We start from the raw sequence: 27,563 nt of genomic DNA, 5'->3' as shown, positions 1-27,563 counted from the left end.
CCAGTTAAGAAGAGGGACAGAAGGAAGGGGAGTGGGGAGGGGAAGGGAACTAAGAGGGGACAGGCCAGGATGAAGATGGGTTGGAGAAAACGGGGGACAGATAACAGACAGAGAGACAGTGTGAGCTCCCTCCCTCCCTCGTTCGCAGCAGCCAGCCATTTTTAGAGATTTAAGGAGCAGACGCTGGAAATGGTGTACTGCAGCAAGAGGTGTTTAAATCAACAACACCAAACTCGCACCGTCCAATTGTTGGACCAGTGTTGGACTCGGCACGAGACGTGGCTGTTAGATTAAAATTTGTTGGATTTGTTTCTTCCATATCACGTAGCTGTGAGTGACTGAGCACAACTTCTGTGGCGTAAGAGAAATGACTCGAACAGCAAGGAAAACAGTTACGTTTAAGGGTCTAATTAGGTAAGCTCAAAGCTACCGACTCGTTCAAAGCTCAACATGCTCCTTTAAACACCAGAACAAGCAGGTGTGTCCCAATTAGAGTGGCAACCAACAATTATCTTAGTTATCGATTAATCTATGGATTATTCTGACTTGACGATTAATCGGGTTAAAAACTTGGCACAGTTTGCAGATGGTTTGTTTAAACCTTTTTTTGCGCTATATTAGAAATACATTCATCCATACATCCATTTTCTGTTCACCCTTGTCCCTAATGGGGTCGGGAGGGTTGCTGGTTTCCTGGTGAGAGGCGGGGTTCACCCTGGACAGGTGACCAGTCTGTCGCAGGGCAACACAGAGACACACAACCATTCACACACACACTCACACCTAGGGAGAATTTAGAGAGACCAATTAACCTGACAGTCATGTTTTTGGACTGTGGAAGGAAGCCGGAGAACCCAGACTGGAGAACCATGCACAGGGAGAACATGCAAACTCCATGCAGAAAGACCCCGGGCCGGGAATCGAACCCAGGACCTTCTTGCTGCAAGGCAACAGCTCTACCAACTGCGCCACTGAGCAGCCCACATTAGAAATACATCTAAAGATAAAAAGAAACAAATGATTCAATTCGGTTTTTTTAACATTACACTGCCTAAAATGGAACAGCAAAGCATTCACTGAGTGCATGCCTGACAGTTTGGAGCAAAGGATGCATCTGCAACATGTGAAGAGCTGGATCTAATATTAATACACAGTAGGGATCATGCTGATTAGTATTTTTTTGATTAACCTGTTAAAAAGATGCTTTTTGGAGAATTTGTTTTGAAGAATTTGAACCTAAAACTATTCCACTAGAGGAGTTTTGGGTAGAACATTTTATCATACAAAGGATTTATTTTTTATATATCTTAAATACAAAATGTTTTTTTTATATACAGTTTTGGCTAAATTTCTGCTTTGAGTGTGTTCACCTTTCCGGAAATGGTCCTTTTTTTTTTTTTTTTACTGTTTACTCCAATTAACGATTAATCGTTTGCTAAATTTTAGTTGACAATCATTTCAATAATCAATTCATCACGATTAATCTGATTAATTTGTTCAGCTTTAGTCCCAACTGATCTCAACTAAAGATCTAAACATATACCAGCACCGCCAAAGGCAAAAACCCCCCCCAAAAAAAACAGCCTTCTTACTGTGAAGATGCGGCGACCCGTCCGGTCGAAAGTTACGCAGTACACAGACGACAGGTGTCCCAGGATCCTCTTGTGCATCTTCATGTGCTGGTAGACGGCTGTGGGCACCAGCTGACGGAGGCGGTAGGAGCCGTTCAGTCGACGGCTGTGGCTCGTCTCCACTTGATGGGCAGAGAAAAATCAAGAGAATCAGTACGCGACTTGAAGAGAAAAGAGCTGAGGAGTGACCTAGAGAGGGACGGGTCAGGTTTGTCCTGATCAATAACTAATTCTGGGTTTCTTTGAGGTCTGAATGGCAAATGAATCCAAAATAAAGTGGAGCCTTTACAAGACGATCCCCACTCACGGTCAACTGATTTTTATCGTAGTAAAACAAGTAAGAAAAAGAGAACGCTATTGGTTATAAACTTAAAGAAGATGGAAAAAAAAATACAATTGTTTTCAGTAAGTTCAAGAAAAACTTTAATATGTGACAGATTGATTGGTGCAGCTATTAATGTCAAGGTACGTCAGAGTTTTAAAAAGTTTGGGTTTCAAAACCACAAAATAAGGTTTCCTAAAGCCGACTGGTGATAGGCGACACAAGAGGGCTGAAGGCAGCAGCTCGATTTTTCTTCATTTTACAAAGAATACAAACTCAATTGCAGAGCTGTGACCAACGATTATTTTAGTCATTGATCACCCTGATGATTAATCAGGAAAAAAATGGGCACATTCTACAAATTTTTCTTAAACCACTTAAACCTTTTCACACAGTATTAAAAATACATTAAAGATGTAAATAAACAAAAAATACAATTCCTTTTTAAAATAAGAAAATAAGCATCTCAGTAGCTAGAATGCAACAGCATAGCTTTCCTTTAAATCAACTGAACCAGCTGGGTAGACTAAACTATGCCACTGGAGGAGTTTTAGGTAAAACATATTTACAAACAAAGGTATTCTTATCATAAATGCAAAATGTATACATATTATGTACAGGTTTGGCTGGATTATCTCTCCATTTTTTTAACAAATGGCCTTTTTTTGAGTCTGTATACTCCGATTAATCGATTACTAAATTAGTTGATGATTATATCAATAGCTTAGCTTGTGATGCTTATGTGCTTAGCCTAAATTATAGCTTTGATTAAATAAATTATTAAAATTTCAATACTCAATTGTACTTTTGCAGCAGTAAAAAAATGACAGTTCTTTTTTCTGTTTTAAATTTAAAAAATGGATCAAATGTTGGTGTAAATACAGCGACATAGTGTAGTTTTACTTAATGCTAACATACTGTGACAAACCCATCCAGGCTCATGCATGTTCAAGATAAAAACATACTAATAATTCATACCAATATTGGGTGGACTCCCATAAATAATAGGTGGCTCCGGGGGTCTTCCACAGTGTAGTGCTGCCAACGCCGAACCTTTCCACACAACATGTTTGCAGCCTGGAAGAAGAGAGGAAGCAGACACAGTCATGTTTTAAAGATCACTGTGCGGCACACCTTCAGCTTGGGCTGGATGCGTTTAAAGCCCTCCATCTTTTAACACTTTCAGATTTGGTTCCCAAAGGTTTCCATGACAGACTGCACATGTATGATGTACATCCACTGGCTTGTGTCGCTGTTAAAAGCAGCCCATGCATTGTTCATCCACTTACTGTTGCTGGTGCGCAGGAGGTTCTGCCTGCCGGCCCCCAGCAGGCTGGTGAGTCCCGGCACGCTGGCGGGGACCTCCCTCTCCAGCAGCGGACAAACTCTGGAGCAAACCTGCAGCAGGTGGTCTGGAGCGACGTGTCTGTACAGCTTCACCTGAACACAAGAGTTCAATCAGCAAACACTGCGAGCAGGACAGCAGAAAAAAAACAACAGAGCTCTCTCACCCTGCTAAAGCATCGTTAGCTTTCTGCTAGCGATGCAAAAAGCTTAATTTGATACAGTTCCTCTCATTGGAACAAGCTTTAAAAGACAAATATTCACCAAGTAAAACTGGATTTGAGTTGTTTTAACTTCATGCATTCTGTGTTATATAAACAAATTGATGTGAATGGTTTACCCATGGGAAAAAAACTCAAGTTTGAGATTTTTGCTTTTTTTTTTTTTTTTTTTTAATAGAGAGCGCCGGCATAAAGGAGAAAGTGTGTGTGCAGGCAGGTATGACTATTTTCTCATCCAACCTGCGTCCGTGCTTTTCCATAACTCTCACACCGTTCAGTTAATTTCAAACATACTGAGCACTTGCTGAGATGTAATTGGGTAGTTTATATTCTGGCAAACTCACTTTAGTAGCATTTCATAGAAAAAAAATACTGTTCTGTAAATCCGGGCTAAAAACTCAGTGAGTGAGAACCTCATTACAGCTGGTTTGTACCGGATGACATTCAGCTTTAAGTTCATCGTGCCATTTTACGCTTCCAGCTTAAATGATGAAGCTGTCGACTTATTTTCTTTAACTCTTCATTTAGCATTTCTATCCTTGTTTCGTATTTCAATGTATGGTGCTTGCAAATAACGCTTTTGGCAAAAAGTGCGCGTCAGTGGATGTAAACTGCCACATATTCTGACATCAGTGATAGGTAGGGCATTGGTTAGTTAGTGGCATCAAAGCACATCAAGCTTTCAAGTAGTTATGACTCTAAAACATCTGGTTGTCATCTATTTGTATAGTTTTACGTCCAGACAGCTAAAACTCAAGATGAAACAAGACACAATATTGAGTTTTATTTCCTTTATTTAACCAGCTCACCATTGAGATCTGGATCTCATTTTCACCTGGGCAGTTTATGAGAACATGATGAGAACAAGGTCTTTACTCTTTCTTTTCCCAAACTACTGAATCTCTTCAGATGTAAGCCTCCTTCAGCCAAGGAGGCTTACATGTTGTTTTCATCTTATCTGTAACAACTTATCTGATGTTACTAGATGGCAAAGACACAAACATATGCAGGCTGGAATCGAACCTACAACGTCCCGATTGCAAGTCAACTACTCCACAGCAGACATGCCACAGTTGCAGGTCTGTAGCGCAGCTAACCTGTTAGTACAAGGTTGTTACATAAGTGCTGCTTATGCAGAAGATTAACATGACATAGTTTGAAAAACAGGCATAATTCTATTTATTGGTTGTTAATTTTATGCTGTCGCTTAACCTTATAGATTAAAAATTAAATAAATAAATACATTTTATAGATACGTCTTAATATAATCTTGTATTGCTTTCTAGCACAAAAAAGTAAGTGTTGCTCTTTTCTCGTAAGCCAAAGGTTACTGGATCAAGTTATAAGTTTTTGTGTTAAAACTCAGGTATTTTAACTCAAGATTTTAATACCGTGAGAATCTCGGTACCGTGTGCAAGCAGGTCACTCACAATGTGCCTGCACATATCAAAAACGCTGAAACTATATGTTGGGCAGTTGTGGGTCTGAACTTAAACCAAAAAGGACAAAACTGGAAGCCAAATTGGCATGTTTAGAGTTTGTACTGATAACTGGAAATTTACACCTAACAATGACTTATGATAAGCAACATCATAAGTCATTGTTAGGTGACTTATGATGCTAAGGGAATGCCTTAGCATCTCTAAGGCATTCCCCAGAAACAAACAGAACGAGGCTAACAAAGACATCTAACCGCTGACCACATTGCTAATAAATTACATTCGTTCTCAAAATGCTCAATAGGAGAAGCACACAGCCTAAAATGTCACATAGCTAATGCTCAGCAGCAGAGAGTAATGGGGTTGGTTCTTTGGGGATGGGGGAAGAGGGGCACACAACACAACCATGAGGTAGGAAACAGAAAAAAAACAGCCTGTTATAAACACAGTGTGTCACTGATTCCACTGACACGTGGGGGACTCTCTCGCATGGCCTACTTCTGAAGAAACACACATGCCTGGGTGACTCAAAGAGCATGCAACACACGGCGGGATTAAAGGGAAAGAAAATAAAAGCCTGGTGTTCATTTAAGGAGACGAGACTCTGTGATAAAATATCCAAACACAATGAATTTACAATGCATGTCTCAGCTGGTTAAATAAGCCCACTGTTACACATTTACTCCTAGAAACTCGTTTGCTTAATTTCTTTATCTAATCCGCAACCATAACTTATTCCTCATGACACACACACACAGAGAGATACCCTTTAATTGCTTTCAACATCCTTGATGGCGCTGAGACGTGATCGGTGTTGCCAAGCACATATCAGAGCCTGTCTCAGGCTGATCTAATAACGGCACATAAAAAAAAACACACACACACACACGTCCTCATATACATAAGTGAAAGATGTGCAAAAACAACTGGCTCCATTTTCCTTCAGAACACACCCCCGGCCATGACTGCACCAACACTGAACACATGGTCCCTCACACCCACTGCAAGTTCTCTATTTTCTCTTCTTCATATCTTACACCTCCTTGGGTGACAATAAAAATATAAAATTAGCAATAAATATATACATGTATATACCTTCTAATTCCAGTTTAAATTACTTGGTCTAAAATTATCAGAAAATTAACAATTATATTTTTAAATAAATCAATAATTCTATTTATCAGCTACTAATAAAGCAACAAAATATTTCCTTTTTTTTCTTTTTCAAAAAAACCGCAACGTTTCAAAAACGCTATGGATCCGTTTTATTTAAATGGAAGATGGAAATAATCAGAAATCTAATTAATCCCCCCTCTTTCAATTAATTAGCCATAATTAATATTGTTAATTACAACAATATCAATGAGGGGTATGCGTGTGCTCTTCATCGCTGCCCCCCTTCCCTCCCAGCCCTTTCTTTGACAGAGAGGCAGAACACCGAGATCTGAAACGCCCCACGATCCGCTTTCCGGTTTTTTTTGGTCGAATAATTAAAACCGCGTCCGCAGGATTATTGTTCTTAAATACTCTACACACAACAGGGGATGTTACACACAATAGACCGGTGAGGTTGGCTGAAGAAGGGAGGGAGAGAAGGAGGACGAGGAGGAGGGGGAGGAACAGAGAGACAAGCAGGAAGAGCGAGAAAAAGAAACGCAGCCAGGCAGAAAGAAGCGCGCCGTCAATTATTTTCTTAAAACATCCAAGATTCGTTTCTGTCGTAATTCGCAGCGATTCGCCTTTCGATCTCTACATGAAACGTTTTCCGGAAATGCGAGGAAACGCACCCGCGAACCTGTGTGTGTATTTCTTTCCTTTAAATGTGTCACGTTCATTCTAAAATATTAATATTAAAATAAAAATAATTAAAATAGCAACAACAACAAAAAAATGAGTCGACTACTTCACTTCACGCGGGCGAGCCAAGACGTAAATATGCACGCGATAACAAATGGTCTCCACGCCCCCGTGCGTAAATAAGCGCTTGTAACCGTTTGTTTACATGACAATCATCCTTCAAATTAATAGCTCTAATAGAACATATCAGCAAAAAAAGTTACCTCTCGTCTTCACATGAGCTGATCAGCTTCCTTTCTTGAGCTCCAACTTGCATCCAAGTTCCCCCAAAAACAACTCCTTTCCCCAGAATGCTTCCACGCCGAGCAGGAAGCTCCAACAGAGCAGCTTTACTAAAATCTGCTGTTTATATCTCCCCTCTCTTATAAAAAAAGTCATATTTTCCAACTCTTGCCCCACGCACACAAATGTTGGTTCTTTGCAGGACAAGAGCGCCTCCATCTCTCCCAGGCTTGTGGCGCAGGGAGTCCCTCCTCCTGATCCTGGCGCTCCCACACCACACAGCCCTCGTGACGTATCAACATTTCGCACACTATTTTCCAACAACTATTTAAACCTTTTGGACCTGCGTGACACCGAACCCGCACACCGGGCTGCACACGGGGTCGGCATTCGACCCGGTCGGTGCTGCAAAACAACCCCCCAGCCAGGAGCAGAGTGCTTTAGGGTTCTTTCTTTGCCACCTGATTTAAAAATTGCGGGAAATTCAATTTTTATTTTGCTCTCTAAAAACTTTTTTCCTCGGTTATAGAGCAGCCTTACCAAATTTTTGTACGTCCCGGGGTGCTCCTGCCCTGTCCAGTCCAGCCTTCTGGGTAGCAGCTAAAATAGAGAAATAGTGTGGAGTGTGACCACCCAGTTCATAAATGTGTGGAGTGATGTTTTAAAACGTTAAACGATAATTCAGAGAGAAAAGGCAACATCCCACAGTACAGTGCAGAGAGAAGCATCTCTCTCGTAGTGCTGACTGCTTACCTCCTTCTCCTCCACCTCCCTTATCAGGGTCTGAAAATAGGATAAAAACGCAAAATTACACCTCATGACAAATTTGGACATGTTCTAAATTAACCTAAAATGCAAAAACACCAACCTCGGCAGCTTTCTGGCACGGTCCAGCCTCTAGAAACCGGGCTATTAGGAAGTACAGTTCTGGTACGGTTGGAGGGGGAGAAGAGGACGGGAGCTGCGTTAGAAGAGGGCACCGAAGAAAATTTTGGGGGCTATTAAAACAGCCGTGACACACTCTTCGTTCTTACTTTACTCACCAGAAGTCAACTGCGCGATGTGTGTACTGTCTGAAGCCATTTTGGGTGTTGTTTGCCAGGGCAGCGCCAGAGCTTGTGTGCTGGGTCTAGGTGGCTGCCCTGTAGCTGTCACTGTTTATCCACCAGGAAGAGGCTGCCTCCATTCAGCCTCGCTCGAACATAGTCCCGCCTGCGTTGATATTCATCCGCCGAGCGTCAGCTAGTTCGCGCCGTACGACTCGCTGCGCAGGATAACGTTCTTCAGATGTTGGCGACGAGTGGCTAAAATGTCATTATGTTAACAGTTGCTCCTGCTGAATTTTATTTTCTGTTGGTTTGTATTGTTTTGTTTATTTGTATTAATCCCCCTCCCCCTCAACGAAAATGGCGGAACCACACAAACAAGTGCGTCTCACTCTGTCTCTGTAGAGTGGAGCTAGAAATGGCACCCTGCTAAAGCAGAGGACACATTGTAGCTTAGCTGTTACGATGAAATTAGCCTGTATTTACCTCACTTTACAACAAAAAAAGTATTACATAGTTGTAATTTAACAGAGGACGCAGGGAGCGTTGCGTAATTTCTACGACATTGTTTAACAGAATTTGTTGAATATTACGGCTCCCGTGTCCGTGGAGGATTTACAACCGTTGAATCTAACCGTGTACATTGTTTTAGCTCTGCAAACCTGTGAATATGCGCGTGTTTTTACTTCGCTCGTTGTTGCAGTCTTGTATAACACGACGTTGTAACACACCCACTCTGTGCCGTTTGGTGGGGAAGTCGTCCATTTCTCTTCCAAATATTGCTAAGCAGTAAAATGGGGGGAAGGGAGGGAAATGGGGAATGCAGCTTAATGAATGAGACCCCGTGAGTTACAGCAATTTATTAACAATAGAGACTGATGCAAGGCTGACCATCAAGGAAGATTCACAAGAAAACACACACCAGCAGCATGACTTACAGATAAGAAAAATAAACAACAGTTAGTTTAAGCTACTTTTTGCATCATTTGCGCCAAAGTTTTATTTAGGAATAATGCTAAAACAAGCAACTTCTTTTTTTTCAGTGTCCATGCTAATGTTTTCTGTGTGACTCTGCAAACTTGGGAATGTAACAACCAAAAAGATCAGCAAAGCCTGTCTCACAAAAGTTAAAGGCAGCCTGGAGTTTCGGGTTGATTTGAGTCGTATGACGCATCTGAACGTGCTTTTTGAAAGAACAAAAAGGACCTAGCTTTCAACGGACTTTGGGCCAGTCTCACACACGGGTATGCTTTGAAACCATTCCACTATTCCACTTTCGCTCAGCATTTAGCTTCATTTGTCTTCTCCTCAATCCCTGTAGTCGGAGAAAATCATCCCCACAGTAGCACGCTGCCACCACCGTGGGTCAGAGGGACAGTCGTTTTTCCAAGGTGATGTGAAACGGAGTGCCAGTTTCTGTTTCATGTTCGGCCTCGTCTACCCAGAGCATTTTCTTCCACCCGTTTTTTCTTCTCGCACGTCTCGTGGCAAACGACCAACACAACTTTTCATGACTTTCGTCTTGTCGTTTCTTCATAAAGGCCACATTAGTGGCGTGGATGACTAATTCTTCTCAGGCGACCTTGGTGCGCACACAAAAACGGCTAACGCTTAGTGCACACGCAGCAAAGTCAATCTTCCTCAACTGTGTCTTATTGCGAACAACACTTGAACTTAACTGCATCCTTGAAATGTATGATATTTTGATACAAAAAGATAATTGCAGTTATATTCATGTGTTTACGTAGAGCAAAACCAGCCAGGAGTTAATGTTCTCCCAACCTGAAAACACAGCAAAAACGAATAATCTTTTTATGTTTTTTAAGATAATAAAGTAAGCAAACCAGAAAAAACGTGTTGCTCTTTTTGCCCGTTTGTTGCAACCATTTAAATTGGAATATTTGTTTCTTTTTCATATTGTAATAGTTTTATAAAAGAAATTAATAAAAACAAAAAATTTCATTTAACAGACTAGATTTCCCACAAGGAATAGCTTTTTAGTGTTCAGTGTTCAACCCCTTTTATGATTGGATAATATCTCCCGACATAGCAATTTTATATTTACTAAACCAAGGCTTTATTCAGACATTATTTGGAAAACAAAAAACCCTTACAGGTTTGTTTTGTCCTGTTTTTACACCTACATGTTTTAGCTCATTCACCTAATTTTAAAAACAGACAGAGATTACCTAAATAAATGCAAAATGCAGATTTCAAATAATTTGCTCTTTTACGGCAGGGTAAAGCAATCCAAACCAACAGCTAAAAATATAATTATTTTTTATTTTTTTACTTTTTAAAATTTTATTTCACCCAAATCTAATTAGTGTAGCACTTGAAGAATCAAGAAATTACCCCAAAAAAAGAAACAACAAAAAAAACACCGTGTTTGACATCATGAAGTGGGTTAAAATATGGCAAAAACAAAAAACATCATATTACGATTGAAAGTAAACCAAGAACAGAACAAATTATTGTTATCCAAAACTCCTGATGTCAGTCCTCACCAGCACAGATGAGCACAAAATGACCCCTGGCAGATTTAAAGATGTTTTCTTTTAACCAAAGTATTTGCGCGTCGTAGCAAACGAGACGGGCATCGCTCCAAATAAAATAAAATAAAAACAAGCGGAGTCCGTTAAATAATAATAATAAAGAAAATCCATCTTTTAAAACATAAAGAAATACCTGTCATATCCTTTCCAGGATAACTGAAAAGTTTCTGCATTTTTTCCACCTGTATTTGGATAATTGAACTTTGGTGAGGAGCTCCAAGTCTCTGAGGTTGGAATGCCTACTTCTCATCACCCTAATCTTTATTTCTCTACACAGATTGTCTATCAAGGCAGAGCTCTGTCATATGGCTTCAAATCAGAAGAAACATGCCGTTGAAAGCATTGTAAACGTGCATTTTCCAGCGTTAGGATTAGAAATAAATAACCATTTTATCAACTTTGAAAAATTTAGCAATTTTGTCTGTATTATGGCTTGCTCTGTTGTCTTTTTTGTTTGTTTGTTTCTTTTTTGGGAGGGTGGGGGTCATTGGGCTGCAAATGATGTGCATTTTAAAATCAAAATTATTGTTTCTTTTCTCTCCATAAACATAGAGCGTTCCATTCAGGAAAATTACTTCAGTCTCTCATCTAAAATGGATTTAAGCACAATTTGCAAGCTATGTGACCACACGGCAAAGCAATTTTGCACAGTTTAGTAGATATATATATATATATAGAACAAAAAAAAGTTATCTCATTGAGAGTTTTCCAATCTAGATACGTTTTATTTAATAAGAGAGAGCTAAAATTAGAAAAAAACAAAAAGAAAGAAGAGAATACCAGTTAGGTTGCTGACCTATGGAGTGACACGGCCACAAGGAGGCGACCTCACCCTGATCCACCCAGCATGTCACAGCCAAAACAGTGGAATCAGAGGTTATAATTTATTTTACAAACAGGCAGACATTATGGGAGCAAATAGAAACTGAATGCACTGTTGTTAGCTTATATCCAAAGACCTTGTTGAGACACTAGAACTGCTGTATTTGTTTCTAATGTGCGCTGTTTTAGCAATTCTGTAGTTTTCACAGTTTTTACTACAGCTTACTAAAATGAACAAAATGCTGCAAGGGGCTTAAATCCCACCAGTTCGTCCCTTTGTGATGAGGATTCATGAGCACAACACAAATAAAAATGTTTGGATTCTGTCTTCTTGTAGATGCTACCATGGAAAACCTCAAATTTGGTCGATCAGCACAGGTGTTTGATGTAGATGGAGACTTATTATTTTTAATTGGGACAAAATGATCACAAAGCAAAATCTTCTTACAGTAGAAAACATCGGCTTCAACACAAAGTACTCGTCTTTGAGTAACCACACTTTTTGCGCCCTCCTTTACCCAAAATCAAACTTTGCTGCACCAAAAATCAGATTTTAATGAATATAACAAACTTGGTTAAAGTTTCAATTAGGCAAAGCTTTCAAGTTGTGGACGTCCATTTCTAGCAACAACTCTGACTACTTTCTTTAACTAAAGTGTTGCATGGCTAGTTGGTAACAGAAAATGTTCTTTGGACTTTCAACTCCTTCTGACTTGACGATTTTGGCCCAAGCGAGGAAACGTTCGGACACTCCTGGTTTATGGTTTTGAACGACAGGTCAAATGAGGAGGCCGAACGGTTTCACTGGTCCCACCACTCTAACAAATGCTGACCTTTCACTTCCTGACACAGCAGTTGTATTTAACTCTGCCACGTGCCCCTGGCGACCTCCCACACACACACACGCACACACACACACAAAAAGGTGTAAAGATGGACACACACACGCAGCGCTTTAAAAAGTACTTCTAAACCTGGACACATTGAAGCGGCGCTCGGGAATGCTAACCGTTTGTCAAAACAAAGCCAAAAATAAGAAGTTGCAGTTTGCAAGGGGAAAGGTTGTTCTATTTAGGTGACACCAAAAAAATGGAACTTTTTGGGGGGCAAAATGTAAAAAAGCCACATTGGAAAACTGCAGCACATTTCCCTAAACCATCTGGTCTGCAACCGGTCCAACCCTAAGAGCCACTTCTGCTCAACAAAACTTAAGAGTCACAAAAGCAACATGACTCTTCAGACAATAGGAAATGTGTTTGTATTTTTAAATTACAGAAAAAAAAATTGATTTTTGTTTCAGAGTTCATACCTTTCTTTTAAATTTTATCGAAAAAGTACATAGTTTGCAACAGACTGACAAAAGAATATATATTTTTTACACCGTTAGTGTCGTTCTCTGTGGAAATGTAATGCATAGATTGGTTGCCGACGCCTAGGCCTGCCACAAACATCACAATAGCGAAACATGGCGGTGGCAGCATCATGCCGTGGGGAGGGTTTATTCAGCTTAAATGGAGAAGCTAGTTGTGTTGAAGAAGGCTTGAGAAGAAAGCTCACCTTCTTTTAGGAAGAGCTACGATGTAATAGTTTAGGTCAGGGGTGTCCAAAGGTTTAGTCATGTGGGTCAAAAGTTGAAATGACTCCAAGAACTCCAAAAAATAAAAATATAACATTAGCAAATCAAGTATTTAAACTTTTTTGTATAAAACGAATGTTTTTCATTACATTGAAAGGGAGTTTTTCATTTCTCTTGGGCTCAATTGAAACATTATTAAATCATTCCAAACTACTTGCTATATTTAGCCAAGTTTAGTAAATTCAGTAAAAGCAGATTTGGGTGCATCAAAGTCAACATTTGAGTAAAAGTGTCGGTTATAAAAGGCTTAGTTATAAAAACAAGAATAATTTGCGTCCTACTTAACATTTTCCACTGGTGTCAGCAATAATTTTACCCTGATTACAAAGAAAAATCTGTCCAAGGGCCACAGATACCCACCAGGATGTCCATAACCTAACACTCCAAGTACATTGGTGTGTTAGGACGGACCAGTCAAAGTCCACACATAAATAAACTGTGAACACATTGACCTTGTGCGTGCCATGTGTCCTCAGATTTTTTGGGGTTATAAAAACTTTAGAAACCACAGAATTTCTTCAACACCACAATCACGCTTTGTTTCCTTTCGTCACGTAAAACCCCAAATATAACCACGTTGAACTTTGACCCAGAAACCCCACATTTGTTCTATTTACGCTAAAAAAAAAAGGAAGAAAGAAAGACGGTGGGGGCAAGTATGTGTGATGGACTTTTTCTTTTATTTCAAAATATTCTCTCCAAACAGGATGAAACTCCGCCGAAGCCCAGAGGGTCCGACGCCAACGGAGCCGCCCAGAACAGGAGCACCACTCGTTTATTGCTATGTCACTCTCTGCTTCAGGACAAGATGTTCAAAAAAAATAAAAAAAAAAGGAAAGAAAGAAAAAATACTCACAAACACTTGCACTCCAACACACACATACAAAAGGAGCTATGTGGAACGGCATCAGGGATTCTAAAAACTAGGAATTGTATTTTGTATGTTTTTGTTTTCTTACACTGCAGATGTTTCTTATGTTGTCTGATCACCCACTGCTCTGCATTTTTAACCTTCCACCTTACCCCAAAGAGTCTGGGGGGCGGCGAGGGAGAGGGGTAGAGATCAGGGCATCTCCTCATGACAGGCCGATTATGGTGACCTTCTTCGCAGAGGAATAACTACAAATAAAAGGCCAAGCTGGTTTAGAGATCATAACAGTCACATTTATGCCCCCGAATCCCGTTTAAAAAAAAAAAATTTTTTCAGGCATCACAAATAACATCTGCAACTGTCTGATAAAATCACGTCAATGTGCCTTTGAACATCTAAGATGGACGCTGTATTCTAAAGCAACACGGGATGCAAGAGGGAGCGGGAGGATGAGGGTTCTGCTGGTTGTCCATCGCTATCGCTAATCAAAAGAGAGAGAGAGAAAATAAGATGGCATGGTACAAAAAATCATCGGTAAAAAAAGATGCTTTGCTGCCATGGAGTTGGAGCAGACGAGTCGGTGGACGAGTCAGAGTTCTTACGCCTTCTCGTCGGTCGCCTCTTCTGCTGCTTCAGAGACCTGCCGGGAAGAAGACAACGAGTTTTAGACGATCCGATTGAGGTGGATTTCAGAGGAAACTGTTGCTATCCAAACGCTAAACCTAAACCAGGATGTTTTTATTGGCTTATTCTGGTGTGGTAAGACTCAAGTGTATGTGTGTGGCAGGTTTACTGGTAATGTTGAGGTTTAAATCAGATCATTTGCAAGAGCGATGAATGTCAATATAAAGTTCGCTGGATAATAAACTGCCACAGAAGTTATCGCGATAAATTGTAATATTGCAGCTTGGAGACAATTGTCCAGTGAAACAACGGTAATAGCAAAATGGTGCAAGAACACATTCTCAAAGATAAACACAAAATTCTAACTAACATTTAGCTCCGGAAATGGAAGACATTTTAAATATCCAAGATAAATAAACTTTATAACAAATAAAATGAGTTATAAAGTATGAATTGTCCTTCAAAAAATGGCCAGTTGAGACCAACAAGAAAGAGAAAACTGATAAATCATGAAAATAGAAATGATTGACTCTGTTTAAATTTATCATGCAATTAATTGATTTATTATGACAGGCTTAGTCAAAATATTTTGAAGCATCTGATTAGAAAAAATTGATGGAAACAGCAATATTCTAAAAAAAAAAAAAAAGTCCTTATTTTCACAAAAAAGAAAAAAGAAAAAGATTTTACCCTCGCTTGTTGAAGTGGTTTTTGGTTTTTCTGAAAGCGTTATTGCGGGACACACGACAGTATGGAAACACATTTGACGCAGCAGACTTTCCCGTCCACTGGTGGCTCCGTGTCTTACTATAGAGGGACGCAATTCTGAAAAATGTAAAATTGCAAATACATCCAGCACAGAGAGGAGAGCTCTCTGTGCTGGAGAGGCGTGCACACCGGGTGCAGCCTATGGCACCCGGTGTGTGAGGCACTCCACACTGGGATGGGAGTGGTGGATCGCTCCCATCCACTGGTGATGGTGGAAGTCCAAACCTCCAGCTCGGAGGGAAGAACTCGCCATTTTCCTGAAATGTCTGATGGGGGCTGGTTTGCAACCGCTACGTTTACGATAACTCTTTGAGGAATTTGAATTAATATAAGTTACAACAACATTTAATTTCTCTTTGGGATCAATAAAGTATTCTCGACTTTTAATTAGAATTTTATTTACTACAGCCATGAGTGACGTCAACATTTGATGAAGAGATGCTTTGCGTAACCTGATTGATTCGCTCCAAACCAGTACACCCAAACACGCCTAACTCGCTTTTGTTTTTTGTTGTTGTTGCAAGATTTCAAAAGAAATGCCTAAAATTCAATCTTAGAACTGAGTTGGGTTGAAACATAGATGGTAATTGGAGATTTTTCCGCCTGCCTGCAATGTAGTTACTGTATTTTGCTGGAAATACCTCATCTAAAGTGTCGTGGAAACACTGAGCTGCACAAGACGCCCCCTGGGTAACGTGTGGGGTGTTTCTGAATTCATCAAAAAACAAAAAAAACTCTACAACCAAAACTACCATATGTAACTGCTACAGGACTTACAGTAGAAGCTAAATGTTTACATTCAGCGCATAAAAAGACAAAACTCCTTCTTTTTCACTGGTAAGACTTTAAACCAGAATAATTACTTCCTTTTTGGAAATAATTTGGCTACCCTACATGATGATGATGTCACTGCTGTTGGGAACTCTCCGATTACGTTAATTTACAACATCTGAGTTAAATAGAGGAAAGCCAGAAGATGTTGGGGGTTTTTTTTGTTACAGGACACAAACACACTGCTTTGTTGTGCTGCATCATGGAAAAATCTGGACCAACCTTCCATACAAATGCGTGGGAGTGCGTTCAAAGTTCAAACAATAATTCTGTAGCATAAACGAGGTGGGGATGTCCCGCCATGCCACCGTTCAGGTCCTGTGTCGCAGAGATGAACGCAACACACACTGGTGTGAAATGTGTGAGAGTTTGGTGAAACTGGTAAGAGAATCCGATTATCCATAGTGTAGCGTGTCTTGCACCAACACGGCCAGAAAGGCAATTCAGCGAGGACAAAGTCGTCCAAAGAGCAACATAGAAAGCTGGGTTATAGATTGCAAAAGCACAGACAGAAAGCTTAATTTTGAAGACTTATCTGTGGTTGGATGAAAGTAAAATCAAAGTGTTTGCACCTGATGGTCATTCTTTCATTTGGAGGGAAAAAAAAAGAGAGAAATCTTGCAGACGGTAGAGGTTTAATAAATTTTGTGCATTCGTTGTAATCAGGGAGAATGCGAGTCAGCTGGCACTTCTTCATGTATTAAAAGAATCAGGAATCAAAGGAGTAACTTTGGTGAAGCCTCAAATGGCTTTAAAAGTGCTTTATAAATAAATCTGACATTGAGGTCAAACGTGCTCAAATAAAATGTAATGACATGTGGATTAGCCCAAAGCGGGACATAGTTGTTTTCCTGTCCTCAATAGATTCAGGCTGGTGCATTACATACAACCTAGAAGACGACATCTTTGGTTTCTGTCCTCAACAATCGTGGTGCGCCGATATGTCTCGTGCTTGTTGCAAGTAGGGACGTTTTGTGTTCCCTAAATATTGGACTGTGTTGTGTGATACCAGTAGTATCATTCCTAACTATATCGTACCATTACTTTAAAACCTACAACTAATGGTGCGATACGAGTTGGTTGTATGATCTGCTTTTACAATGGAAATAGACAAATGAGCATACAAACCTTACTGTGCAGTACTTTTCAATGGGATTGGGGCATAAAGCACATTGCTGATAACAGGATACTTCCTTGAAATAGTATGAATTGAATTGAATTAGTATGTGTTGAAGAAAATGAAAACTTGTTTGCAACAGGACGTCCTGTTTTGTTCTTTGTGCGGGAAAGTTGTTTTTGTTGTGTGTTTTTTGGTGTTGAATTCTGTTGTCAGGCGGTTGCTTTGGCAACGGGTCTGCGGCTAGCCGACACACAGAGCAAGAAAAAAGAAGAATTTGAGTGGTTTTGAGCTGGTCTTCTGCGTTTTTTTCTGCATTATTCCTCTATTTGCTGTGGCGCACCACACTGAGTTGATAATATCTACATCTCCAGGTTTCATTTTGCTAACAAAATTGTTCTACTGTGGCAGCGCAGCTATGCGTGACAGGTAAAAGGATCGTCTTGTCGCCCTACAACATTGCGCGCATTCGCAAAATTGCCAAATGTAAACAATAACGTGCAACGTTTCTATAGTAAGTATGAGCCAGATACTACTACAGATACAATGTGTTGAAGTGACCATAATTTTCCCAGTAGTCAGCTGCCTGGCCACCTGCCACGTATCTTACCAAAAGGCAAATGTCAGATCAAACACTTTACAAACCTAAAATTTGTCACCTTCCTGCTGAGCATGTAATAAATTTTGATCCGGAAAAGTGTCTATCGATCGAATGATTTAATATATTTAAAGCTTTTCCAGGCTATGTGATTAATTCCTCCTCACTGTTTTCCAACCAGCACTAAAATATCTCCGGCAGTCAGCCTTAACTTGAAAAGGGGGATCCAATGTGTCTGCTTCCTCTGAGTGACTACTGGAGGGACCGGCTGTCTGAGAACGCAGTGACCCAATCACATTTCACTTCACAGCTTTGTGCAGCAGCATTAAAAACTCTGTCCTTGGCTCACTTCACTGCAGAACAAGCAACACGTCCTCCCCGTCCGACCCCACCCCCGCTGGCTGAAGTCACATTTTCAAACATACCAACAAACACAGCACTCCACAGCACACTGGCTAAACGTTAGCTACGCAGAAATGAAAAAGTGGTTAGTGACTAAAAGTAAACAAAAAATAAATAAATTAGGATGACTGCAGCATACCCTTAACTCTGACTGTCTCGCTCTGCCCTTTCACTGACATCAAGGAGGGAGCCATGCTTCTGATGGAGGACACACTCACAGATGGACGAGACACATAGATCTATGTTTGTGTAAGTGTGTGTGTGTGTGAGGAGGAGATACATGATATGATCGGGGTGTGAGTTACTGAGGAAAACAGATGTTAAGTAATTCTTTGAAAGGATGATGTTTGCATACATTGACATAAAAATCTTTTTTTTTCTTTCTGTCCCTTAGGGAGTAAAGTATTTTTTATATTCCTTCCTTTATACCTCGTTGGCTTTGGTCTCCCCGTTCTGGGCCGGACCATCTTCCTTCTTCCCCTTAGCGCCGCCCTTCTTGGCCTTTGGTCCTTTTTCATCCTTCTAGATGAGACAAAAGACAAGACCTCCAGGTTTAAGGAACCAATTTCAGTTTCAAGGAAGCGGCAAGATTTTATTTTAAAAGGCCCCCTGGCATCTCAAATAGTTACCATAGACTTTAAGAAGACTCCAAATTCATTTGTCAGAGAAACAAGCCCGCAGCATCACAGGTTTGTTACCTACTTTGTATTGCTGGCAATGGACAAGAGGCACTTTTCCACAATTTGTTTCAAACCAAACGCATTTGGAGTGTTTGTTGTTAGAAAGCTTAATTTTGGTCTCATCTGACCAAATAACTAAATCTGGCATGCTTTGTAAATAGCTTGTTGGCATGGAGACAGCATTTAATGCCTGATATGGAGACTTTTAAGCCTTTCATTGACATGGATATGATTAAAAGCTTATTATTTGTAGCCATTTCCAGACTTTCAAGACCAGAACCTGTTTGCCTTACCTGAATGGCATCTTTTGTCGTCTTTCCCATTTTGAAGGCTAAGTGAAGTGGGACTCTGGATATCTCATCGTACTCATATCCCAGGAAAATGGAAAACCACGGATTACGAATTAAAAGTTATTCATCTCTCTGATCAACTTAAAGTCAAAACAACATAAACTAGGAAAATGTTGCAGTTAGTTTTACTGGGATTTTTGTTTTTACTGCAGCGATTTTGTGATTTTGTTAAACGACTCCCTCACCCCCAACTGAGTCAATAAAAATAAAAGTTGGATTACTCTCAAATTTTCCAGCTAGTTTATGCACCAGCAATAAAAGAAGTTTGTATTTGAATGCCTCCTCACGTCTTTTACCAGGGATGCCAGTAAATGTGGAGGGAGCATCCAGCAGTGTCGCTGAGAGAACCAAGAACTTCAAGCTTTTTAAAGCGCGGCTGAGCGAACTCCTCACCTTGACAACGGTCTTCTTGGGCTTCACCTCAGCTTTGGGCGGAGCAGGTTTCTAAAAACAACAACAAAAAAACACATCAGTGAGAGCTGACTATTCTGACATTTTGTAAGAATTATTTGATTCAGTCTCTTCAATCTGAGCCATTTTATGATAGTTATAGTGCCCTTAATATAGTAGATGGTAGTGAAACTCATGTCTGACGAGAATCTTGATTAAAAGCTAGTATACTTGGATTTTGTTTTGTTACAAATTTGTGACATTCCTCTACATCTTGACCTCAAACGACAGATCAGTGACACGATCGCAGTGGAAAACCAGCAAATTTGGAGCAGGTTTTCCTACAGCACTGAGTGTGGACGAGTGCACCCTGAAGCCACGAGCTTCAGTAACACTGCAGTCAAAAAAAGTTAAATCATGTGATTTTTTTTCTCCTAAGAATATCCTTCCTGTACAGAGGATGAGCCTTGTAGAGCTTCAACAATGCTTCACTGTGAGGTTAACTCTTTAAACAGTTGAAATGAAGAGATGGCAAGTCGGGAATCGGGCATAAACCAATGAATGGCACCGTTTTCATATTATGTTTTCTATAATAGCATCAAATTTAACGTGGGAAATACATTTTCTGCAATATACATTTCTATTGTCTTTCAAAAGGTATATATGTACATATAGGTCAAAATATGTAGGATTGCAAATGTGTGAATCAATAAATCTACTCACATCCAAATTTAACCCTGCCAGATCCCGATAAAATAAATAAATGAATTCTTATTCAAATGTTGTTGATGTTGACATAAAAAAAAAAAAATCTGTCATTGTTACAAAAAAGCCTGGACTAGGAATGCAACTATTTCTATTTGCCAAAAAACACAAAACTTTTCAAACAATGTTGTTGATGCAAAAATCAACTGATAATGTCAAGTTGATCAATTGATTGAAAAATGCTTCGTAAACAACCTGCACACCTATAGTTGAAACCAGACATCTACATACACCTTGAATACGCTCTGCTGTATCCTGTTGAAACTGTATACATTTATTACATGATTAGTTACTTTTTATATGAAATACTTTGTTTACTTTGTAAAATGTCGCTTATGCCAGACACAACCTGGCAAACTTATTAAGGTGTTCACCTGTTAACTGTGACAATTCTAATGATTATGATTGTGCTTTTAAAAAATAAAACAAAAAATCATGTTATATTAATACCATCCCATCCTGTTTTGTGTCAAAAAGCAGCTTAATGGTTGCCATGGAAATTAAATGATTTCTCAGACATGCATGAAAGAATCAAAACAACACTCTAGGCATGTTTTTGATGAGAGAATAACATTGTAAAATGATGTAAAGCTTAAAAAAAGGTCAACTTTACATAATATTGCCCCTTTAAAGTAATCATGCAAACATGCAAAAACATGCAAAGACTCAACGGATGGACAAAACAGGCAAAGTACAAAACACAGAGAGAGAAGTCACTTGTACGACACAGCTGAATGACCAGAGTCACTGGCATAATGTAGAATATCATCATTTGTCAAATCATTTTGCTATGATTATCAATTTCTTTTTTTTTTCCCCTCCCCTTCCCTCCCCTCCAGGGGGTCTTTTTGTGGGCTCTAGTATCCCTTATATGACAGTAGGCTGACAGGGAAGGGGGAAGGAGAGGGGGGAAGACATGCGGTAAATGTCGACGGGTCCGGGAATCGAACCCGCGACGGCCGCGTCGAGGACTCAAGGCCTCCAAACATGGGTCGCGCTATCCCCTACGCCACCACGGCACGCCCATGATTATCAATTTCTAACGTAACCTCGAGCACTCTGATCATTCATCTAAATGAAACTGGTTGTAGTAATCTGGCCTGATTAAAAGCAGCCATGCAGCAGACCCGGACCACAGCGGACAGAAACAACATAAAAAAAAAACAAAAAAACACACATGCATACCAAGCCAGAACTCGGCCCTCGGGGGGAGGAGGAGGGACGATCATGAAATTTATAAACACCGACTCCGTCAATCAAAGCCGCAAACTGGATTTGGGACTTTAGCAAAGGCTGTGAGGGGAGTTTTGAAGAGAGCGGAGAGAGGACAGCTACAGAGGTGAAGACAGGCAGGGGGAGAGGGAAACTTACCGCCGACAATCTCTCTGACCTTCTGGTGGGCTTGAAGGAGCAAGGGATGACAAAAGAGAGAGAGACAGAGAGAAAGAAAAAGAGAGAGAGACATATCAAATACACTCTGTGGGCAGCTACAAACGTCCTAATTATTAACCTGCCCTGTTTTCTCATACATATACATACACCGTCAGTACAGTCAATGCAAACCCACAGCATGTCGTAACAAACACACAGCACGAAAAACAACAACAACCTTCATGTCATGTCAAATATTTACCTCTTGCTTTGTGACTTTAGAGGCTTCCTTACCCTCAGCACCCTCTGGGGACTGAAAGAAAATAAAATAAAAAGGTTAAAAACTAAAGATTTAAGCGATTTGCATCGAGTATCTTGAATGATCAAGATGATTCGGTTAATAAAGGTTTCTTTCTTTCAAAAATGAACAATAAAAGAAAGGGTTTACTGCTCTTAATTTTTGTCATGCTCCTTTGGATTTTTACACGGATACCCCTAATAGAGATGTTGTTATTCTTAATTTTATAAAACTGAAGTCAAGAATTAAAACATCCTTTTAATTCCAATTTTCGTATTTGAATAGACTTAAAATACACTCCTTTAGGTGTTATTTCCCCCCTGGGAATTCTTAAATTACTAGGAAATTATAATCAGTGAAAACAATTGTAGGATTTATAATCTTTTGCTTATTGTTGAGTACAAATAAATTACAGCCCTTCTTTGTCGACCACTGGGGGAAATAACTTCAACCTAAAGGTTTACAAAACTAATTAGGATTTATCAATCTGCAAGTTTTGCATATCTAATAGAGCCCAGTGTTCGGTAAAGTTCCACCTGAGTGATTTAATTACCACGTTTCTCTTCTTTTTATGAGTTGAAAACTGCTTAGAGATGCAGCACAGGTTCATGTTGGGTAAATGATATGCACCGTGATGAGGCAGGATGCTCCCCGGTGATTTCCATTTTAATAAAAGATGCATCTGGCCGACAACAGAGTCCCTTCGGGGAGTAATGGGCTGTAAATAGTACCGGCCCAAGGCATAAGTGAAACATTCGGCTGCTGAAAGCGCCCCCGCCCCCTAAGATCACTTAAGATCACATGGGACTGGCTGACAAATGGAATATTTGCAAGAGTATGATTCAAATTCACGGCAGGGCTAGATTAAAATTTTGAATTGAGTTAATTGCGTGGTATTTAATTAATTAATCACAATTAAATGGATCATAATCCAAACTTACATATCCGCAAAATAAGCAACATTCCCGATTCAAATAAACGATGATGCTAAATTATTGGATAAATTGAAGTATGTGCTCAACAACAATGATGCATATTGTTTTGAATCTGACATGAGAATGGATCAAAGTGATATTATACACAATTGGCTTTCAAATGTTTCATTAATGTCATGCTTGCTTAAAAACTACTTCTTGAAATATGAGCTGTGGACCCTGAAATCTAGCGTTTGTGGCATCTGTGCGGTTGCATGGTTAGCACTGAGATGCTATTTGGGCTAACTTCTTTTAGCACTAGTTGAACACAACAATAGTCTTCTCCAGCGTCCAATCAGATCGCCTTTTAAAGGTTAAATTAAACCTACAGTGGGCCCCAAAAAAGCATCATTGTCATCCGTTGCTGTTGCTTGCGCGTCAGATTTATGAGCGTACCAGAAACACACAAATACAAAGGTTCCACTCAGGACCTTTGTATCCCTGTTAATACAGGCACATCTGGATAAACCACAAACTTTCAAATGTTAATTGTTTAGTAATTCACTTAAAATGGGTGAATATCACAAACGACAAAATAAAAGACGTGTGACAGCTTACATAATCATAGATAAGACTGCTGAAGTGACAGCTTTTCATATTTATGGAAAGTTCAGTGGAAGGTAAAAATGTAAAAAAATAAAGAAGGGGAAGAAGTTGGAGGGATAACCACAGCATTGACAGGATTGTGAAGCTTAAAAAATGTAAGAGTTTATGATAAATTCATAAGACATGAACTGCAGATGCAGTCAGTGGTTCACGTGTCACCAAGCACAAACACATCCAAGCGAGACAAGGCCTACAACTGTCCCATTTCTTGTACCTAAAGCATCTTATCGGGAACTGGAAGAATAAAGAACTGGGCTTTAGATAAAAGTAAAGTTTGTGTTTCAAGTTTAAATCAAGATTACAGAGTCTGGAGGAAGAGTTGGAGAGGAACATAAAGGAACAATACAGCAGATCCAACAATGCAGATGACTTGAAGGTCAATAGCATCAAAGCAACCTGGGCTTCACTGACACCCCAGAAATACATATTTCCAGACTCATAATGACACTTAATAGCACAAAAAAAAAGTTACCTTTAGTTGTTATAAAAATGCTGCTGTATATAAATTAAAAAAATGACAAAAGAAATTTGACTTTGCAATTTGACCCGTCTGTCTCTTTAAGAAGCTCCTACTTTTTCCAACACTCCACCTTCAACACTTCGTCAGAACAACGCTCCTCCATTGGACTGTTTGCAACCGTTCTTAGGAGAGGCATCTCCGAATGGTTGCCATGGGAGATTCAAGGATTCCTCAAACATGCATGAAAGGATCAAAGCAATGCACCAGATATAATAGGGGTGCACCGATTGCAGTTTTCTGGTCGATCGCTGATTACAGAGTTTGTAAAAAGAATAACTTAACATTTCCGATTTTGGCTGATATCATTTTTATGCCTGAAACGTTGCTCAAATATCAAGAAAGTTACTGAATTGGTAAGAATGGAGTGACTGTTGTTAACTGTAAATGTGCAGACAAGACCAGGCCGGCCGGTTTGTCAGTCAAACGTCTCTCATGGAGGAAAAGATAAGCACAGTGGTTGATATTTAGACTTTTACTGAGGTTGATAACATCGGTGGATAAGATCGGCTTCACATGTAAAAATCGGCCGATCAACGGTCTCCCAAAATTAAGGAAATTGGCTGACCGATAAATCGGTGTAACCCTACTATATAAAAAACATTACACCGGTAAAATCAGTTGAGATGAATCCATGTTTCCCTCCTTCTTACAGAATATTAGCCAGGAGTTCAAGCCGTCCAAACAGTCATTTTGCAATGTTGTGCAAACTGATATTGAAACAAAACATTTGCAATTTCTTGTGTCGCTGTAATTGACTAGAAAGAAAAACCTCATTTATTTTAAAGTAATTTTATTCTTAGCTTATTAAACACAGTAAAACAAGTTATATTCTCTGTGGGTATAGTTAATCGCATAGAGGGAAACTTGTTAGCCCCCTTAAACAGTCTCCAGTCTTTTTGTCGCAATAATTGTTTCCGATCATGGAAACTAACTTGAATATCAACCAAAGACAACCTGAGCATATGATGATGATGATGTCATTAATTACAAAAAAAATAAATAAATAACAATCCAACAAAATGGGAGTTTTGGCCCACTCTTCTTTGCAGAATTTGTTTTCATTCTTTTAAGGTCATGCAAAAGCGTCCAGACTTTGTCTAGACCGCTCCGAAAACCTTTATGTTGGTTTTCTGAGCCACTTATCGGTAGACTTACGACCATTGTTCTGCTGCTGTTGCTAATGTTTATCTTTTTGAAATTCAAATTGATGACATGAGACGTTTAAATGTGACCCAAAAAAAAAAAACAAGAACATTTTCACTAGGATGTACATTGAACAGCAACGCACAGGTCTACACCTCTTGGTTTCAGGCATAGGTAAACAGCACGGAGGGGGGAAAAAAGTCAGTTTTACATGCAGTGTGACAATCGCATCATTTGCATGTGGGCGACCCCTCCGCCCCTAAATACCCCCAATCCCTCTCCCTCTCTCTTTCCACCCCATTCTCTGTCCTCAGAGGAGATTCTGCGCAGACAATAGCAGATTTCAGGTGATGCAAACGCCAAATTCCACGTACGCACTAACACAATCCAATGGCACTCGACGCGTGCTGCTGTTTAGACAGTGAAGAGGCAACAGCAATTCCCTGATCCTTCCTTCCTTGTCTTTTTTTTTTTTTTTCGCCTGCTCGCTTCCTGAATATGGGATCGCTCATTCGGATTGGCGCCTACCATTTCTCCAAACTAAATTTAGACCAAGGGGGGTGCGATATGGTTTTTTTCTCCTTCCTTTTGCTTCTGAAAAATATTGTGAAATGAAAAGTCTCCAGCTTAAGTGTCTGCAACACATTTATAGTTAGATTCACGCGCCCATCCATCCCTCCATCCATCTTGCGAATCCGTCTGACATTCTCGCCAGTCCGCACCGTCTCGGACAGGGAAGTGGGGGGGACCAACATACAAACGCTGACGTGAGGACAGAAATATTTATGATGCGAAAATAGTAATTAAAGAAAAAAAAAACACGTCGGAAAAATACATACTAAAAACAAGAAGGGCAGTGGCAGGGTTTCTTGAAACTTTGCCATCACCTCGCCTCGCCTCACCTGCCTGCCTCGCGGCGCCACATTAATCGCGCGCCGCTATTTTCGTCCAAAGCGAGAGGTGGTGGTGGTGGTGAGGGGGAGAGAGAGGGGGGAAAAAACTACAGCGAAGTGCGCCGGCCGGAACTCACCTTTCTCTTCGGCATTTCTGCGCGTGAATAATTCTCCAACCGAGCTCGAAGAAGGAGGAGGGAGAGGGGAGAGAGATAAATGAGGTCAAAGCCGAAGGGCAGCGGGTGGTGAATTTGAACTACCTAGGAATACCGGATCAATATCTGAGCCACCTTGGATAATATGTTGATTATATGCACTCCCACAAAACTCTGTGCCTCCCCGATCCCATTGGCTGGTTGGGGTCAGAATCCTTGCGCTGTGACGACTCCTGATTGGCCGGGTCGGTCTCTGTGTAAATAACAGGGCGGCGGGCATTGGCCGCGGTTTTCCCCCGAAGCTCTCTGCGATTGGCTGCGCGCTCTTTGTACGCCGATCCCGAGTTTTGAGGGAAAGTGGAGACGGGCCAATGGGAGAAGGGGCCCCATTGCTCTCTGTTTATGTAGAATGGGGGCAAAAAAAAAAAAAAAAAAAAAAAAAAAATGAACAAATAAAACACAAAGGACCAGAACCAGAAACCAAAGGGCACAATGGCACGAACGTCGGCCATAAACAAGGTCCAGAAAATCTGACGGGCATTGTGTCTTGTAGGGGTTTCCCAACCTGCTGTAAAGAACTAGATTGATCATAATGTATGGCAGGTTTTTATGCAATTCTGCCAACCACATCTTTCACACAACACTGTTAGGGAGGGGGCAGGTTATCACCTACAAACAGCTGGTGTACAATATTTCTCAAGTACTGATTATATAACATTTCCAAGAAGTGCCCACACTCTTAATGAATTGTACATGACTGAGTATTTAGAGTATAACTGAGAAGTAGAAGGGAAAAAGATGGCTGCTTCCAAGTTTTATCCTAAATCACAAATTTAAAAGTGACGTGAATTTGCATTAAGCCCTCATTCATTATACTCCTAAATAAAACATTCAAGAAGTCACTTAATTAGTGAACACCTAAGGTTTGTTTGAGAACATTGGAGAATAAACAGCGTCACCCGATTTGATTTACTCAAATTAGAGTCTTTTTTAAAGATTTAGTTCAAAAATAACATTCACACTGCAAAAAGAGAACAGATGATCCAAGTTTGTGATATTTAACTCAACCGTTTACTTGAAAACTATTTCCCATTAAAAGCAGTAATAACCAA

At 40.1% G+C, this 27,563-nt stretch overlaps 2 protein-coding genes and 1 long non-coding RNA gene across 13 annotated transcripts in view; 1 reads left to right on the top strand and 2 right to left on the bottom strand.

The window, feature by feature from the left end:
• Nucleotides 1-8,413, bottom strand: part of LOC122825241 (pleckstrin homology domain interacting protein) — a 42,406-nt gene extending 33,993 nt beyond the window's left edge. The window contains exons 1-7 of one of the 2 annotated variants that reach the window (XM_044106487.1): nt 8,080-8,413; nt 7,905-7,963; nt 7,790-7,819; nt 7,577-7,636; nt 3,243-3,393; nt 2,932-3,030; nt 1,593-1,753 (exon numbers count right to left, since the gene is read on the bottom strand). In XM_044106487.1, the coding sequence (XP_043962422.1) occupies nt 1,593-1,753; nt 2,932-3,030; nt 3,243-3,393; nt 7,577-7,636; nt 7,790-7,819; nt 7,905-7,963; nt 8,080-8,119 (600 nt within the window). In that variant the 5' untranslated portion in view covers nt 8,120-8,413. The remainder of the gene's footprint in view (nt 1-1,592; nt 1,754-2,931; nt 3,031-3,242; nt 3,394-7,576; nt 7,637-7,789; nt 7,820-7,904; nt 7,964-8,079) is intronic. The other variant, XM_044106488.1, reaches the window with a different exon arrangement.
• Nucleotides 8,414-8,474: 61 nt separating this feature from the next.
• LOC122825255 lies at nt 8,475-14,305 on the top strand. Of its 2 annotated transcripts, XR_006369606.1 has the most exons (3): nt 8,475-9,041; nt 9,126-9,326; nt 9,404-14,305. It is a non-coding gene; the product is annotated as an uncharacterized LOC122825255 (long non-coding RNA). The 2 variants fall into 2 exon arrangements; XR_006369605.1 differs by having other exon boundaries at nt 8,501-9,326.
• hmgn3 (high mobility group nucleosomal binding domain 3) overlaps nt 13,755-27,563 on the bottom strand; it is a 51,940-nt gene continuing 38,131 nt past the window's right edge. For 2 of the 9 annotated variants that reach the window (XM_044106506.1, XM_044106507.1), the window contains exons 4-9: nt 22,125-22,175; nt 21,863-21,892; nt 19,730-19,780; nt 18,736-18,828; nt 18,446-18,545; nt 13,755-14,606 (exon numbers count right to left, since the gene is read on the bottom strand). In XM_044106506.1, coding sequence (XP_043962441.1) covers nt 14,599-14,606; nt 18,446-18,545; nt 18,736-18,828; nt 19,730-19,780; nt 21,863-21,892; nt 22,125-22,175 — 333 coding nt within the window. In that variant the 3' untranslated portion in view covers nt 13,755-14,598. Of the gene's footprint in view, nt 14,607-18,445; nt 18,546-18,735; nt 18,829-19,729; nt 19,781-21,862; nt 21,893-22,124; nt 22,176-26,433; nt 26,745-27,563 lie in introns of those variants that run through there. The other 7 variants (XM_044106509.1, XM_044106508.1, XM_044106511.1 and 4 more) reach the window with 7 other exon arrangements.

This window comes from Gambusia affinis, linkage group LG22 (genome assembly GCF_019740435.1).
Source record: "Gambusia affinis linkage group LG22, SWU_Gaff_1.0, whole genome shotgun sequence".
NCBI classification, from domain to species: Eukaryota; Metazoa; Chordata; class Actinopteri; order Cyprinodontiformes; family Poeciliidae; genus Gambusia; species Gambusia affinis.
Note: the sequence above shows the minus strand (reverse complement) of the source record. Positions and strands in the feature narration are given on the sequence as shown.